At 45.9% G+C, this 13,530-nt stretch overlaps 6 protein-coding genes and 1 long non-coding RNA gene across 7 annotated transcripts; 6 read left to right on the top strand and 1 right to left on the bottom strand.

Annotated features, from left to right (window-relative positions):
- Positions 1 to 61: 61 nt before the first annotated feature.
- On the top strand, positions 62 to 888 carry LOC119198891 (2-oxo-4-hydroxy-4-carboxy-5-ureidoimidazoline decarboxylase-like). The gene is made up of 2 exons (XM_037456476.2): positions 62 to 284; positions 406 to 888. The coding sequence occupies exons 1-2, from the start codon at positions 110 to 112 to the stop codon at positions 753 to 755; spliced, it is 525 nt and encodes a 174-aa protein (XP_037312373.2). The 5' UTR covers positions 62 to 109; the 3' UTR covers positions 756 to 888.
- A 1,384-nt stretch (positions 889 to 2,272) lies between these two features.
- Positions 2,273 to 3,209, top strand: LOC119198892 (2-oxo-4-hydroxy-4-carboxy-5-ureidoimidazoline decarboxylase). Its single transcript, XM_037456477.2, has 2 exons — positions 2,273 to 2,583; positions 2,695 to 3,209. The coding sequence occupies exons 1-2, from the start codon at positions 2,409 to 2,411 to the stop codon at positions 3,042 to 3,044; spliced, it is 525 nt and encodes a 174-aa protein (XP_037312374.2). The 5' UTR covers positions 2,273 to 2,408; the 3' UTR covers positions 3,045 to 3,209.
- A 99-nt stretch (positions 3,210 to 3,308) lies between these two features.
- Positions 3,309 to 6,463, bottom strand: LOC134107482 (pancreas/duodenum homeobox protein 1-like). The gene is made up of 2 exons (XM_062559249.1): positions 5,643 to 6,463; positions 3,309 to 4,008 (listed from the first exon to the last, which is right to left on the bottom strand). The coding sequence occupies exons 1-2, from the start codon at positions 6,058 to 6,060 to the stop codon at positions 3,623 to 3,625; spliced, it is 804 nt and encodes a 267-aa protein (XP_062415233.1). The 5' UTR covers positions 6,061 to 6,463; the 3' UTR covers positions 3,309 to 3,622.
- Positions 6,464 to 7,656: 1,193 nt separating this feature from the next.
- On the top strand, positions 7,657 to 8,478 carry LOC134107477 (uncharacterized). Its single transcript, XR_009942748.1, has 2 exons — positions 7,657 to 7,833; positions 7,913 to 8,478. It is a non-coding gene; the product is annotated as an uncharacterized LOC134107477 (long non-coding RNA).
- Positions 8,479 to 9,129: 651 nt separating this feature from the next.
- On the top strand, positions 9,130 to 10,333 carry LOC134107500 (receptor-type tyrosine-protein kinase FLT3-like). The gene is made up of 4 exons (XM_062559313.1): positions 9,130 to 9,247; positions 9,332 to 9,432; positions 9,535 to 9,656; positions 10,037 to 10,333. The coding sequence occupies exons 2-4, from the start codon at positions 9,360 to 9,362 to the stop codon at positions 10,208 to 10,210; spliced, it is 369 nt and encodes a 122-aa protein (XP_062415297.1). The 5' UTR covers positions 9,130 to 9,247; positions 9,332 to 9,359; the 3' UTR covers positions 10,211 to 10,333.
- Positions 10,304 to 11,130, top strand: LOC134107498 (2-oxo-4-hydroxy-4-carboxy-5-ureidoimidazoline decarboxylase-like). The gene is made up of 2 exons (XM_062559311.1): positions 10,304 to 10,526; positions 10,648 to 11,130. The coding sequence occupies exons 1-2, from the start codon at positions 10,352 to 10,354 to the stop codon at positions 10,995 to 10,997; spliced, it is 525 nt and encodes a 174-aa protein (XP_062415295.1). The 5' UTR covers positions 10,304 to 10,351; the 3' UTR covers positions 10,998 to 11,130.
- A 1,384-nt stretch (positions 11,131 to 12,514) lies between these two features.
- On the top strand, positions 12,515 to 13,452 carry LOC134107499 (2-oxo-4-hydroxy-4-carboxy-5-ureidoimidazoline decarboxylase-like). The gene is made up of 2 exons (XM_062559312.1): positions 12,515 to 12,825; positions 12,937 to 13,452. The coding sequence occupies exons 1-2, from the start codon at positions 12,651 to 12,653 to the stop codon at positions 13,284 to 13,286; spliced, it is 525 nt and encodes a 174-aa protein (XP_062415296.1). The 5' UTR covers positions 12,515 to 12,650; the 3' UTR covers positions 13,287 to 13,452.
- The last annotated feature ends 78 nt before the right edge of the window (positions 13,453 to 13,530 follow it).

Here is a 13,530-nt window from a genome sequence, read left to right as displayed (position 1 = left end):
GAATCACCGTAGAGGGTGATGTGTGTCCAGGAGGCCATTCCTCCCTGTTGTCCGAAGGTCAATAAACACTGTTGTGCAACCGCCGAAGAGAGTCCTCGTGCACAAGAACATGGACATTGCCACAGTGAATGCTCTTCCTTATGAGGATTTTGTGAATCTTTTGGGCAACGTGGTTGAGAAATGTCCCATTATAACAGCTGCAGTGTGGTCAGGACGTCCCTTTTCCAACTTAACTGCCTTGGAGGCTGCGTTCAGTGAATTCATCGACACCCTCCCAGAATCAGGTGACAACTTTATTTTGTCTTTGTGAATTTCGGTTTGGCCGCAAAATATAAATTTTACTCCCCGGCCACCGATGAGACACCTTAACGACATTGATAAAGCATTAAATGTGTTCGCTTCCAGGCAAGGAGGGGGTCCTCAGGTGCCACCCGGACCTCGCGGGCAGGGACCTCCAGGGCGGCACCTTGACTCAGGAGTCTCAAGAGGAGCAGACGGGAGCCGGGATGGACGCGTTGACCTCGGCGGAGGCCTCGCGCGTGACCCGCCTCAACGAGGAGTACAAGGAGCGTTTCGGGTTCCCGTTCGTCATCTGCGCGCGGCTCAACGACAAGGCGACCGTTTTACGGCACCTGTCCGAGCGCCGCCACAACGAGCGCGCGCAGGAGAGGGCACGCGGGATCGAGGAGGTGAAGAAGATATGTCGCCTCCGTCTTCGGGCTCTCGTGCGCGATGACGCTCAAAACAAGTTATGAAAATGATGTAAATCCATGAAAACTGTAGACCGATTCAGAAATAGAGATATCCTCTCCACGTCATTGCTATGAAACCTCTGAACCGTATTTATTAAAGGCATATAAAGGTCGATTTTGTTTGGACTACATCTCAGGTAACCTCATTACAAATCATTAATGATCAAATGGGAAAATATTACTGCAAATTACTGTAGTTTATTAGAAGGGAATGGGTTAGATTTTGACCTCTCAGACACTGAGTGTCTGACTGACTGATGTCATTATATATTTTATCTTGACCTGTTGCCAGGATCTTTTCCAGTCTTGTTTGTTCTGTGCACATTATTTTACAAAGATATTTAGAATTAGGCACGCATATTGTAAAACATATTCTTGCATTGTAAATAAGGGTTTGAAATGAGGCCTAGTCTTTAGGGTAAATTTCCTGAGGAACATTAATTCTCTCTGCTCACTTTTAAGGCAAAGTATAGGCTAAATAACATGTTATTCATATAGTGTTTTACATGTTAGGCTACTCAAAGACACGTTACAGTAACACCAGCACATTTAGCACATGGACACAGATACAGCAATACAACCAACACATAAAACAATCATATTAAAAGCAAATAAAACAGAGTCTACAACTTTCGTAGATATGTTTAAATCCTTCCGCATTCAGTTGATCCGTGATTGTCTGCCAGGCGTTTTCTCTCTGTTTAATTACAGCTGCCGTATTACCTTTTTTTGCATTGCATGTTGCATATTGTATGCTTCACCTCCTCATATATTTGATTAGTTGCTGCTCAGAGGGTGAGAAATATGCTGCGCGCGGCGTATTCTCCATTTCTGCATCAGTGAATCTGTGATCGATACCGTAGTGTCTACTTAAGAAAGCCGTGGGCGCGCGCACTTATCCCACCTATGTGCACCTGGATCGAGCTCATAACCCCCCCCCCCCCCCCCTTCCTTCTCAGCCCCGCTCGGACACAGTTTAATCGATCAAGCCGCGACGAGCGGGTCACACTAAGTCAAGCGGCGCTTAATCACTTAACCTGCATTTCTTTATTCTACTTTTGTGCAATACCCCCCTGGTCCACGCAGCTCTGATGGCACGTCTCGCTTCATCCCGTTGGGAATAGTTTTTCCTTCTGTACAACAGCATTGCTTCTCTCAAACGTGACTTCAGAGTGCGTGTACTCATACAGATGTTGTGATGGGTGGACAACATATCAACAATCACGTCGTGTGTATGCCCTGCATCATAATAATGTGTAATAATAGCGAAAGTTTCTTCGGGAGTCGTCATGTTTTCAAAGAGCGCCCCTTTTCGTGTTTTTCATATCTATTTCCTGTTAAAAGACAGTCAGTCCGTCTGTCCAATCAGAAGGATCAGTCCTCTGATAGAAAGGCCCTACCCTTCCCGTAAGAAGTTAATGTCGTTGTGTTCTCCTATTTCTCGTTGTGTTTTTCCATTTGTCGTTGTGCTTTCCTATTTGTTGTCGTGCTTTCCTATTTGTTGTTGTGTTCTCCTATTTTTCGTTGTATTTTCCTATTTGTTGTTGTGTTCTCCTATTTGTTGTTTTGTTTTCATATATGCTGTAGTGTTTTCCTATTTGCCTTGTGATTTGCACTTCAGGGCCACCGTAGAAGAGAGTCCTCGTGCACAATAACATGGACATTGCCACAGTGAATGCTCTTCCTTATGAGGATTTTGTGAATCTTTTGGGCAACGTGGTTGAGAAATGTCCCATTATAACAGCTGCAGTGTGGTCAGGACGTCCCTTTTCCAACTTAACTGCCCTGGAGGCTGCGTTCAGTGAATTCATCGACACCCTCCCAGAATCAGGTGACAACTTTATTTTGTCTTTGTGAATTTCGGTTTGGGCCCAATATAAATTTACTCCCCGGCCACCGATGACAACGGCATTGATAAAGTATTAAATGTGTTCGCTTCCAGGCAAGGAGGGGGTGCTCAGGTGCCACCCGGACCTCGCGGGCAGGGACCTCCAGGGCGGCACCTTGACTCACGAGTCTCAAGAGGAGCAGACGGGAGCCGGGATGGACGCGTTGACCTCGGCGGAGGCCTCGCGCGTGACCCGCCTCAACGAGGAGTACAAGGAGCGTTTCGGGTTCCCGTTCGTCATCTGCGCGCGGCTCAACGACAAGGCGACCGTTTTACGGCACCTGTCCGAGCGCCGCCACAGCGAGCGCGCGCAGGAGAGGGCACGCGGGATCGAGGAGGTGAAGAAGATATGTCGCCTCCGTCTTCGGGCTCTCGTGCGCGATGACGCTCAAAGCAAGTTATGAACCCTAAAATGCTGGAGGATATCTTGGATGCGTCCAGTTTGTAAAGACCGCCATTGTTCCCATGTTGTAGTGATCATTGCTTTATTCCAAACACGTGTCATTCATGCGTCGCACTGTACAGTGAGTTCTCCAAACAATAAAATATGTTTACAATTAAACCGTAACAGTATTCGCGTTATGTACATGTATACATATGGAAAATACTGTCCTATATAAACGCATAAATACATATTGGTGCTTCTAAATGGGGGGGGGGGGGGGGGGGGGCTAGTTGGTCCTTGAATAATTAAGGTTGTCTCAGAATGCCATCGTGCCCAAAACACCTCACAGCCGAGGCATGAGCATATGTCCCTTAAGTCGACCGACAGTGGTATCCAACGAGAGGACCACGGTGGTCCTTGAGAAAGTTCGAGGGTCCATGAGAATGAGCACTTTATTTAAATAACTATATAGGCTCTCCCTTCTCGCCCTAATGGAGGATCGGATTCATCTCAATATGGAGGTCAGTCTCTTTCTCTTTGAATTGCCAAAAAACGAAAAAAAAGATCCCTGCATTAAAGTCTGAACCCGTTGCGGGACTATGCGGGCTCCCTGGACCCGGGGGCGGACAGGGGGTGTCCGTGGAGCGGGGAAACGGGAGGCGAGGTGGTGTGAGGTCCGTTCGTGGAGGTCACCCCTCCCGCGGCCTCCCCCTGGTCTCCGGAGGTGATGGAGGAGTCCTGGTCGGGTTCCGACCCCCTCACCTTCCTCCGGTCTTCCTCCTTCTTCCACTTCATGCGCCGGTTCTGGAACCAGATCTTGATGTGACGCTCGGTGAGGCTCAGGGTGAGCGCCAGCTCCACGCGCCGCGGCCTGGAGATGTATCGGTTGAACAGGAACTCCTTCTCCAGCTCCAGCAGCTGGGCGCGCGTGTAGGCCGTCCTCGTGCGTTTGTTTTCCTCGGACTCCGCCATCACGTACGGTCCTGGTCGCAAATAGAGATTTGCTCAGTGGTTAGATCGTAGATCTTCCCTGGATGCCAATAGTATAGACTCTTAACCAAGTGATTATTTCTACTTTTACATTTTAAGAATAGCTTTTCATTGTTGTGCACTTGATGCGGGAACCGAAACCTGTTGCACACATTTTGACCCTGAAAACTAGACCCATTCAGAAATAGAGATATCCTCTTCAGTGTCATTGCTATGAAACTTCTTTTAATATTTATTAAAGACATATAAAGGTTAATTTTGTTTGGACTACATCTCAGGTAATCTCATTACAAATCCTTAATGATCAAATGGGAAAATATTACTGCAAATGACTGTAGTTTATTAGAAGAGAATGGGTTAGAATTTGACCTCTCAGACACCCACAGAAACCACCGAGCATGTTTGCCTTCTGATAGTAAAATAAACATTTACTCCCTCTTAATGTTACAAGGAATTCACAACAACTCGAGATTTGGTAAGAAAAAAGCTATTTTCATAAGTCCAGGTCGGTGTGCAGTTCCCCCCTACTATTAAAATATGATATTACCAGCTTTGTACATGCGGTGACTAATATTTAAAATATATCAAGTCATCAGAGATTACAGATATTGGGCCTTTTTATGACACTTGCAATTTACTATGACTTTTGCATTGTATTACTCACGATCATAAAGATATTAGGTTCAAGCTATTAACTTATTAATTAATATGAATCAAAGCAGGTGACCCCTGGTGTACATTATAATATATTAATATGTAACTTTGTCAGATTTAAAACTTAGCTTTAATGTAATTATTCTGGGTTTTTACCAACATATCGTTGACATATGACACTATAATTACTCAGAAAAACAATGCGCAGAATAAACCCAAAGTAAAACACATTGTCTCGTAGGAGAGGACTTTGTAAATCAATAATATAAATGTCTTAATGTTACATCAAATCCATGAAGCAGCATACAAGTATTTCAAATGTGTTCAAGTCTTTCTCTGATTGGAGAAAAGTTTTGTATGAATATATTTCATATATTTAAGAGAACCGTGGTTTAAAACATTGCACTTTTCACGCTCAACAAAAAAAAATGTTTGGGCTATTAAATTAAAGCTAATTCTCTAATCAAAATTCCTTCCAAAAAAATATAAAACTATTCTAATGAACACGAATATAAAATGTACTTTTCATATTTTCACGGCAGCATCAGTCAAACCCCATTACGGTATAGATTTGGGTGTTTTACTCGCCTATTACTATGGTTTGAGATGTAAATATTTGTTTTGTATGGCAAACCCCACATTTTTGTGACGATAAGAGCCGATAAAAGCGAGCGCTGACCTTCCGGCCCTTTTACAAAATTGATTGACAATTAAACTGAAACACCCAAGAGCATATTGTTGGGAGCATGATGTCATTACAGGCCCTCAGAAAGGGTCAGAGGAAACACACTCGTTAGTGCTACAGAGTCATGTTAACAAAACAGCCGTATCCCCAATTTAAAATAAGCTGTTAAGTGGTTATAGATGTTGTCACCAAATCAAACAGAATCAGCTCTCAATTGAGTGACTCTCTTCGTAATAATGATATGACTCGGGTGACATGTGTTGGTGTGTAGCGGGTTGGGAGATCTACCTGACCACTGCCCCTTCCAGGTGTGCGAGTGAGACTTGGTGGTTTTCATCCAGGGGAAAGGAAGGTGATATCTGCCCTGCTCCCCCGTGTCTCCGTAGCCCGCAGCTGGCGGGAGGGGCTCCTGCTGGAGCCCGTGCGGGTGGTAGAGCTGAGGCACACCCGGATCCTCCCGCATGGGTAGACCGTACGCGGGCGCAATGTCGGGAAGGCTGGCCTGTTCCAAGGCTCCCACGGGCGGCGTTGCGTAGACCGAGTGGACCTGCCTGCTCATGTAGAGGCAGGGCGGAGGGCTGTGGCTGTAGTCCTCCACCTGAGATCTCTGGTAGGCACAGGAGTCCTTGAAAACCCGAGAAGGGTAATAGTGATCTTCCCGATTCATGGCTTCCGAGGACACGCACAGGTACCGTATACCGTGCATGCGCCTTTCCTCGGCGTGGACCTGTACTGCTCTACCTGTCTCTGGCGCAACTGCGGGGCCCTTGCGGCTCCTACACAGGTGTGTCACTTTGGCACCATGTGACTGTGCAGCACCAAAGCCATTGGTTTCACTGTTTGCAGACCTGTAGCCCTTTAGTTTCCAGGATATTCTGCAGCGTGTGGGGTTGTTCGGTGAATTGAACAGCGCGTAAATCAATGCCGCTCTGTCAATACCGCGACATTTACCTGGCACCCACCTGTGTTTGCCCCCACGGCAGCGGGAGACATCGGACAGGTGGATCTCGGGAAGAAATGCTTAAAAGTTCTCGATGATGCAGCGCGCACGGCGGGAAAAAAAAGTGGTTTCTCCTTGTTGGACACGCTTAAAGAGTGTCTTCGCGCAATATTTCATCGACGCATTTATATGGACATCTCTCTCGTGCGCACTCCTATAAATCGATATGTATGGGCGCAAACAATGGTTGACCCGCCAGATAAGACACCCGCACGGAGAGACAGTTGTCTTGGAAACTCGGATGAGAAGCTCAAACACCAAAGTCTGTTTCCGCAACCGTTTTCCTTTTTTTTTCTTCTTCTTCTCATGTCTACACTTTTTAGACTTTTAAAATCACCCATTACACTTCTGTAAATGCATCATTTAACACAATTTGGCGCACGTGGGCCCACGGTCCCCTCACGAGGAGCCCTCGGCGATGACAAACACTGAGCCGCAGGAAGGTCGCTGCACTCTCCCCGTGTTTGCTGGCCATTAGCCTTTAGCAGGTGCGCCTTCGCCCCATTAAACAGCGGCTCTCGTGGTTAACCAATTAAGGTTGGAGTGAGCAACAGAACTCAATAAACCGCCTTCCCCTAAAAATCCAGGAGATCCCCGTGCGCGTCAAATGCAACACGTTGAGCCTTTGCGGTTGGATCGGAGGGATTTAGCTGATTTTTGGTGTCATTTGGAGGCCCACGGGTAGATTCTATTCCCTGATGGCACGTATCAATAGTCAATTTGCAGAGTTCTTCAAAAGCAATTATGGCACTTTCAACAGTATCTTAATGGGGCACTCAGCGGTGCAATAAAGTTCAAGTAAACCAATTCTGTAGAAATCACCCCGTCCGCCATGGCTTAATGGTGTTTATATTTGATCGTTCTTTGAAAAGAGGAAGGAAACAGTTAACCCAAGCTATGCTCCCACTAGAGTGGCGATGGGCAACAGGATTTATGGAGCATGAGGGGCTCCAAACGCCGTCTGACTTTCCAGACACCGAGTTTGGCATAATGGCCAAAGCGAGGAGAAGTGCATTTTAGCTTTAGTATATAATATCCAAGGGTAATCACGACCACAGAGATTGACAGTGTCCAATTGTATAAAACGCTGTGGGTGCGGAACAATAAAAGATTGTATGCTTACACCCCCACGGAGACAGGCCAAATGGATGTGGAAGATATGAAAAGCAACACTTTCAACGCTTGAGCACATTTCCATCTGTTGTCCTGAAAAGCTTATGACTCCAACTAAAACGTGAGTTTTAATCTATAGATAATCATTGGACATTATTATTACACCCTCCAAAATCAAGATCTCCACAATTGTTGTTTCATCATTATTATTATTATTATTATCATTAGAAACTATCTCTCACTACTGTTTTAGCTCCTGCAAATGCTGATGACGGCCTCTTCATGGTGCTGAAAGTAGGCGGTTTGATTCTGCTCCTGGCTTTAGCAATGGGTAGCCTGGTTCTCCTGTACTTCATCAAAAAGAAGGTATGTGTTACACACTAACAAAAATACACACACCGACACACAGAAATACATGATGCAAACTCCTTTGTGTTTCCAATAGAAACACCGGTATCAGCCCCAGCTCCAGATCATCCAGATGGTTGGACCCAATCAGCGGCTTTCTTAGCAGCGCCAGTCTCATCTTTTTCCGTTCTAATCGCCGCGCTTGACTTCAAGGTGTAACCTTTATTATTGTTCGGTCTGAAACGGCGCGTCCAGTGACGGATGGTGCAGCAATATTGTTGTCCGGATGGAAATCGGGAGAAATTCGGGAGAAAGGTCGGTCCGGGAGATTTTCGGGAGGGGCTTTGAAATTCGGGAGTCTCCCGGAATATTCGGGAGGGTTGACATGTCTGATTGTAAGATATGCAAAAGCGACATGGCCTGGCACGGGAGCACCACGGCGACGATTCAGCACCTTAAACGGAAACATGTTGGAAAAATCTAATCTAAATATTTTTTGTGCCTAATATATTTAATTTGGCAGCTGTAAAGTATACATCATGCGATGTGTGTATGTTTTTTGTGTTAGTCCATTTTATTTGCTTACTTAGCAATCTGTTTGTGCACTTTCTAAATATGTTTTGCACTGTCAGTTGTATTTTTCAATAAAGGGTTGGAAATTAATGTGTTTAAATTTGTTTTTGTTTTTTATCCGATTAATCGATTAATCGAACAAATAATCGACAGATGAATCGTTTATTAAAATAATCGTTAGTTGCAGCTCTAGATCTACATCAACTTTAATGAGTTTGGGTACGACCTGAAGTGGGAGTTCCCCAGGGAGAATCTGGAACTCGGTACGAAGCTCATCGAGCCTCTGACATAAAACCACACTTCAGTGAATAAAGAAGTCCTCTGATCATTTACACAAGTCAAAGGGACAATACGTACATGTGAAAATACTTAGTATATACTGAGTATAAAACCAACACACTTCAGAACCTTCTGAATCCAAAACTATTATCAGCTTCATATACTTAAAATATTAAACATTAAGGACGAAGACGTTCTGCTACAGTTTCTGAACAGTTGAATTTTAAAGTCAACCATCTGATAAGAATCTTTCTTTGACACCTGAGGAGTGACCAGGGGCCCTAACTGGACGCTTGCCAGTAAATAAACAAATGTGATGATAGAACTAGATATTGGAATACTCAAATAAAGTATAAGCAACTCACGTACAGAACATGAGTAAACCCGCAGCTTTTTATGGTACTGTTGAAAGTTCCCTTACAAGGTGGCAGTAAAGTTATTCCTCCCTGTGTTTCCGTGCCTCCCCAGGTCAGGAGCTGGGCTCCGGGGCTTTTGGCACGGTGGTCCAGGCTACAGCCTTCAACAAGATCCGCTTCAGCAACCTTTTCCACCACAAAGTGCAGCCCAACAGAACCTCTGGGTGAGAACAACGGGAATAGTTTAGCCAAAATGACTCTGTTGCAAGTTTAACTTTACAATAACAACCACGCTTCTGTTTTCTCAGCGAGGAGGACTCAGCCGTGGGAAACTACATGCCCATGTATGGCACTGCCACTAGAGGGCAGGAGGACATCGCTCTCCTGGGCGACATGGACAGCTACGAAGGTGAGCTTGAAATCAAAACACGCATGCTGTCACACAGACAGACGTGTACATTGCCACAGATCGACCTGTGTGAGATCCTCCCTGATCCCAGTTCATCCGCAGACGCGATGATCGACGAAGACTGCGACGAGCAGACGGAGGACCTGCAAATCCTGACCTTTGATGACCTGCTGAGCTTTGCCTTCCAAGTGGCCAAAGGCATGGAGTTCCTCTCCTCCAAGAATGTAATAAACAAAGGTCCACACTGTGGAAACTTACGTCCCACAACCCACATTCTTCTTTGTGCAAGGACAGTAAATCTATAGTATCTATTAATCAGACAAAACACAATAGTAGAAGACAGGGCCGGGTCTAGGCAGGGGCAAGAGGGGCCTGGCCCCCTTAAATAAATGTTGTGCCCCCTCAAACTAGCTGCTGGAGCTAGCTGCTGGAGCACAATGCCCCCTCAAGATTTGTGGCTGCCCCCTCATACATGCCTGTCTAGACCCGGCCCTGGTAGAAGATAATCTCTTTTGTTGTAGAGCCATTGATGAGGGAATATTATTGTAAATGGCGGATTGTAGTGTGATCAAAGTAAGCGCCCTGATGATCCGTCTGTCCGCAGTGTATCCATCGGGACCTGGCAGCTCGGAACGTGTTGGTGACAAGTGGCAAGCGGGTGAAAATTGGTGACTTCGGTCTGGCCAGAGACATCGAAAACGACTCCAACTACGTCGTGAGAGGAAATGTGTGGTACTTTTTTTTTTTTGGAGAGGTTTCAATGGTTGCCAGAAAATAAATGAACATCAAATGATGTGACGAGGACAACATGAATCACCGTAGAGGGTGATGTGTGTCCAGGAGGCCATTCCTCCCTGTTGTCCGAAGGTCAATAAACACTGTTGTGCAACCGCCGAAGAGAGTCCTCGTGCACAAGAACATGGACATTGCCACAGTGAATGCTCTTCCTTATGAGGATTTTGTGAATCTTTTGGGCAACGTGGTTGAGAAATGTCCCATTATAACAGCTGCAGTGTGGTCAGGACGTCCCTTTTCCAACTTAACTGCCTTGGAGGCTGCGTTCAGTGAATTCATCGACACCCTCCCAGAATCAGGTGACAACTTTATTTTGTCTTTGTGAATTTCGGTTTGGCCGCAAAATATAAATTTTACTCCCCGGCCACCGATGAGACACCTTAACGACATTGATAAAGCATTAAATGTGTTCGCTTCCAGGCAAGGAGGGGGTCCTCAGGTGCCACCCGGACCTCGCGGGCAGGGACCTCCAGGGCGGCACCTTGACTCAGGAGTCTCAAGAGGAGCAGACGGGAGCCGGGATGGACGCGTTGACCTCGGCGGAGGCCTCGCGCGTGACCCGCCTCAACGAGGAGTACAAGGAGCGTTTCGGGTTCCCGTTCGTCATCTGCGCGCGGCTCAACGACAAGGCGACCGTTTTACGGCACCTGTCCGAGCGCCGCCACAACGAGCGCGCGCAGGAGAGGGCACGCGGGATCGAGGAGGTGAAGAAGATATGTCGCCTCCGTCTTCGGGCTCTCGTGCGCGATGACGCTCAAAACAAGTTATGAAAATGATGTAAATCCATGAAAACTGTAGACCGATTCAGAAATAGAGATATCCTCTCCACGTCATTGCTATGAAACCTCTGAACCGTATTTATTAAAGGCATATAAAGGTCGATTTTGTTTGGACTACATCTCAGGTAACCTCATTACAAATCATTAATGATCAAATGGGAAAATATTACTGCAAATTACTGTAGTTTATTAGAAGGGAATGGGTTAGATTTTGACCTCTCAGACACTGAGTGTCTGACTGACTGATGTCATTATATATTTTATCTTGACCTGTTGCCAGGATCTTTTCCAGTCTTGTTTGTTCTGTGCACATTATTTTACAAAGATATTTAGAATTAGGCACGCATATTGTAAAACATATTCTTGCATTGTAAATAAGGGTTTGAAATGAGGCCTAGTCTTTAGGGTAAATTTCCTGAGGAACATTAATTCTCTCTGCTCACTTTTAAGGCAAAGTATAGGCTAAATAACATGTTATTCATATAGTGTTTTACATGTTAGGCTACTCAAAGACACGTTACAGTAACACCAGCACATTTAGCACATGGACACAGATACAGCAATACAACCAACACATAAAACAATCATATTAAAAGCAAATAAAACAGAGTCTACAACTTTCGTAGATATGTTTAAATCCTTCCGCATTCAGTTGATCCGTGATTGTCTGCCAGGCGTTTTCTCTCTGTTTAATTACAGCTGCCGTATTACCTTTTTTTGCATTGCATGTTGCATATTGTATGCTTCACCTCCTCATATATTTGATTAGTTGCTGCTCAGAGGGTGAGAAATATGCTGCGCGCGGCGTATTCTCCATTTCTGCATCAGTGAATCTGTGATCGATACCGTAGTGTCTACTTAAGAAAGCCGTGGGCGCGCGCACTTATCCCACCTATGTGCACCTGGATCGAGCTCATAACCCCCCCCCCCCCCCCCTTCCTTCTCAGCCCCGCTCGGACACAGTTTAATCGATCAAGCCGCGACGAGCGGGTCACACTAAGTCAAGCGGCGCTTAATCACTTAACCTGCATTTCTTTATTCTACTTTTGTGCAATACCCCCCTGGTCCACGCAGCTCTGATGGCACGTCTCGCTTCATCCCGTTGGGAATAGTTTTTCCTTCTGTACAACAGCATTGCTTCTCTCAAACGTGACTTCAGAGTGCGTGTACTCATACAGATGTTGTGATGGGTGGACAACATATCAACAATCACGTCGTGTGTATGCCCTGCATCATAATAATGTGTAATAATAGCGAAAGTTTCTTCGGGAGTCGTCATGTTTTCAAAGAGCGCCCCTTTTCGTGTTTTTCATATCTATTTCCTGTTAAAAGACAGTCAGTCCGTCTGTCCAATCAGAAGGATCAGTCCTCTGATAGAAAGGCCCTACCCTTCCCGTAAGAAGTTAATGTCGTTGTGTTCTCCTATTTCTCGTTGTGTTTTTCCATTTGTCGTTGTGCTTTCCTATTTGTTGTCGTGCTTTCCTATTTGTTGTTGTGTTCTCCTATTTTTCGTTGTATTTTCCTATTTGTTGTTGTGTTCTCCTATTTGTTGTTTTGTTTTCATATATGCTGTAGTGTTTTCCTATTTGCCTTGTGATTTGCACTTCAGGGCCACCGTAGAAGAGAGTCCTCGTGCACAATAACATGGACATTGCCACAGTGAATGCTCTTCCTTATGAGGATTTTGTGAATCTTTTGGGCAACGTGGTTGAGAAATGTCCCATTATAACAGCTGCAGTGTGGTCAGGACGTCCCTTTTCCAACTTAACTGCCCTGGAGGCTGCGTTCAGTGAATTCATCGACACCCTCCCAGAATCAGGTGACAACTTTATTTTGTCTTTGTGAATTTCGGTTTGGGCCCAATATAAATTTACTCCCCGGCCACCGATGACAACGGCATTGATAAAGTATTAAATGTGTTCGCTTCCAGGCAAGGAGGGGGTGCTCAGGTGCCACCCGGACCTCGCGGGCAGGGACCTCCAGGGCGGCACCTTGACTCACGAGTCTCAAGAGGAGCAGACGGGAGCCGGGATGGACGCGTTGACCTCGGCGGAGGCCTCGCGCGTGACCCGCCTCAACGAGGAGTACAAGGAGCGTTTCGGGTTCCCGTTCGTCATCTGCGCGCGGCTCAACGACAAGGCGACCGTTTTACGGCACCTGTCCGAGCGCCGCCACAGCGAGCGCGCGCAGGAGAGGGCACGCGGGATCGAGGAGGTGAAGAAGATATGTCGCCTCCGTCTTCGGGCTCTCGTGCGCGATGACGCTCAAAGCAAGTTATGAACCCTAAAATGCTGGAGGATATCTTGGATGCGTCCAGTTTGTAAAGACCGCCATTGTTCCCATGTTGTAGTGATCATTGCTTTATTCCAAACACGTGTCATTCATGCGTCGCACTGTACAGTGAGTTCTCCAAACAATAAAATATGTTTACAATTAAACCGTAACAGTATTCGCGTTATGTACATGTATACATATGGAAAATACTGTCCTATATAAACGCATAAATACATATTGGTGCTTCTAA

The sequence above is a fragment of the Pungitius pungitius genome, chromosome 19 (genome assembly GCF_949316345.1).
Source record: "Pungitius pungitius chromosome 19, fPunPun2.1, whole genome shotgun sequence".
Lineage (NCBI taxonomy): Eukaryota > Metazoa > Chordata > Actinopteri > Perciformes > Gasterosteidae > Pungitius > Pungitius pungitius.
This window is presented reverse-complemented; position numbering and strand designations above follow the sequence as displayed.

Excerpts from the sequence above, each read along its gene's own strand:
- LOC134107498 (XM_062559311.1), top strand. The coding sequence starts at position 10,352 with ATGGACATTGCCACAGTGAATGCTCTTCCTTATGAGGATTTTGTGAAT. Across the intron at positions 10,527-10,647 it reads CGACACCCTCCCAGAATCAG|GCAAGGAGGGGGTCCTCAGG; the intron begins GTGACAACTTTA and ends GTTCGCTTCCAG.
- LOC134107482 (XM_062559249.1), bottom strand. The coding sequence starts at position 6,060 with ATGCACGGTATACGGTACCTGTGCGTGTCCTCGGAAGCCATGAATCGG. Across the intron at positions 4,009-5,642 it reads CTGGAAGGGGCAGTGGTCAG|GACCGTACGTGATGGCGGAG; the intron begins GTAGATCTCCCA and ends ATTTGCGACCAG.
- LOC134107500 (XM_062559313.1), top strand. The coding sequence starts at position 9,360 with ATGCCCATGTATGGCACTGCCACTAGAGGGCAGGAGGACATCGCTCTC. Across the intron at positions 9,433-9,534 it reads CGACATGGACAGCTACGAAG|ACGCGATGATCGACGAAGAC; the intron begins GTGAGCTTGAAA and ends GTTCATCCGCAG. Across the intron at positions 9,657-10,036 it reads AGTTCCTCTCCTCCAAGAAT|TGTATCCATCGGGACCTGGC; the intron begins GTAATAAACAAA and ends GTCTGTCCGCAG.
- LOC119198891 (XM_037456476.2), top strand. The coding sequence starts at position 110 with ATGGACATTGCCACAGTGAATGCTCTTCCTTATGAGGATTTTGTGAAT. Across the intron at positions 285-405 it reads CGACACCCTCCCAGAATCAG|GCAAGGAGGGGGTCCTCAGG; the intron begins GTGACAACTTTA and ends GTTCGCTTCCAG.
- LOC134107499 (XM_062559312.1), top strand. The coding sequence starts at position 12,651 with ATGGACATTGCCACAGTGAATGCTCTTCCTTATGAGGATTTTGTGAAT. Across the intron at positions 12,826-12,936 it reads CGACACCCTCCCAGAATCAG|GCAAGGAGGGGGTGCTCAGG; the intron begins GTGACAACTTTA and ends GTTCGCTTCCAG.
- LOC119198892 (XM_037456477.2), top strand. The coding sequence starts at position 2,409 with ATGGACATTGCCACAGTGAATGCTCTTCCTTATGAGGATTTTGTGAAT. Across the intron at positions 2,584-2,694 it reads CGACACCCTCCCAGAATCAG|GCAAGGAGGGGGTGCTCAGG; the intron begins GTGACAACTTTA and ends GTTCGCTTCCAG.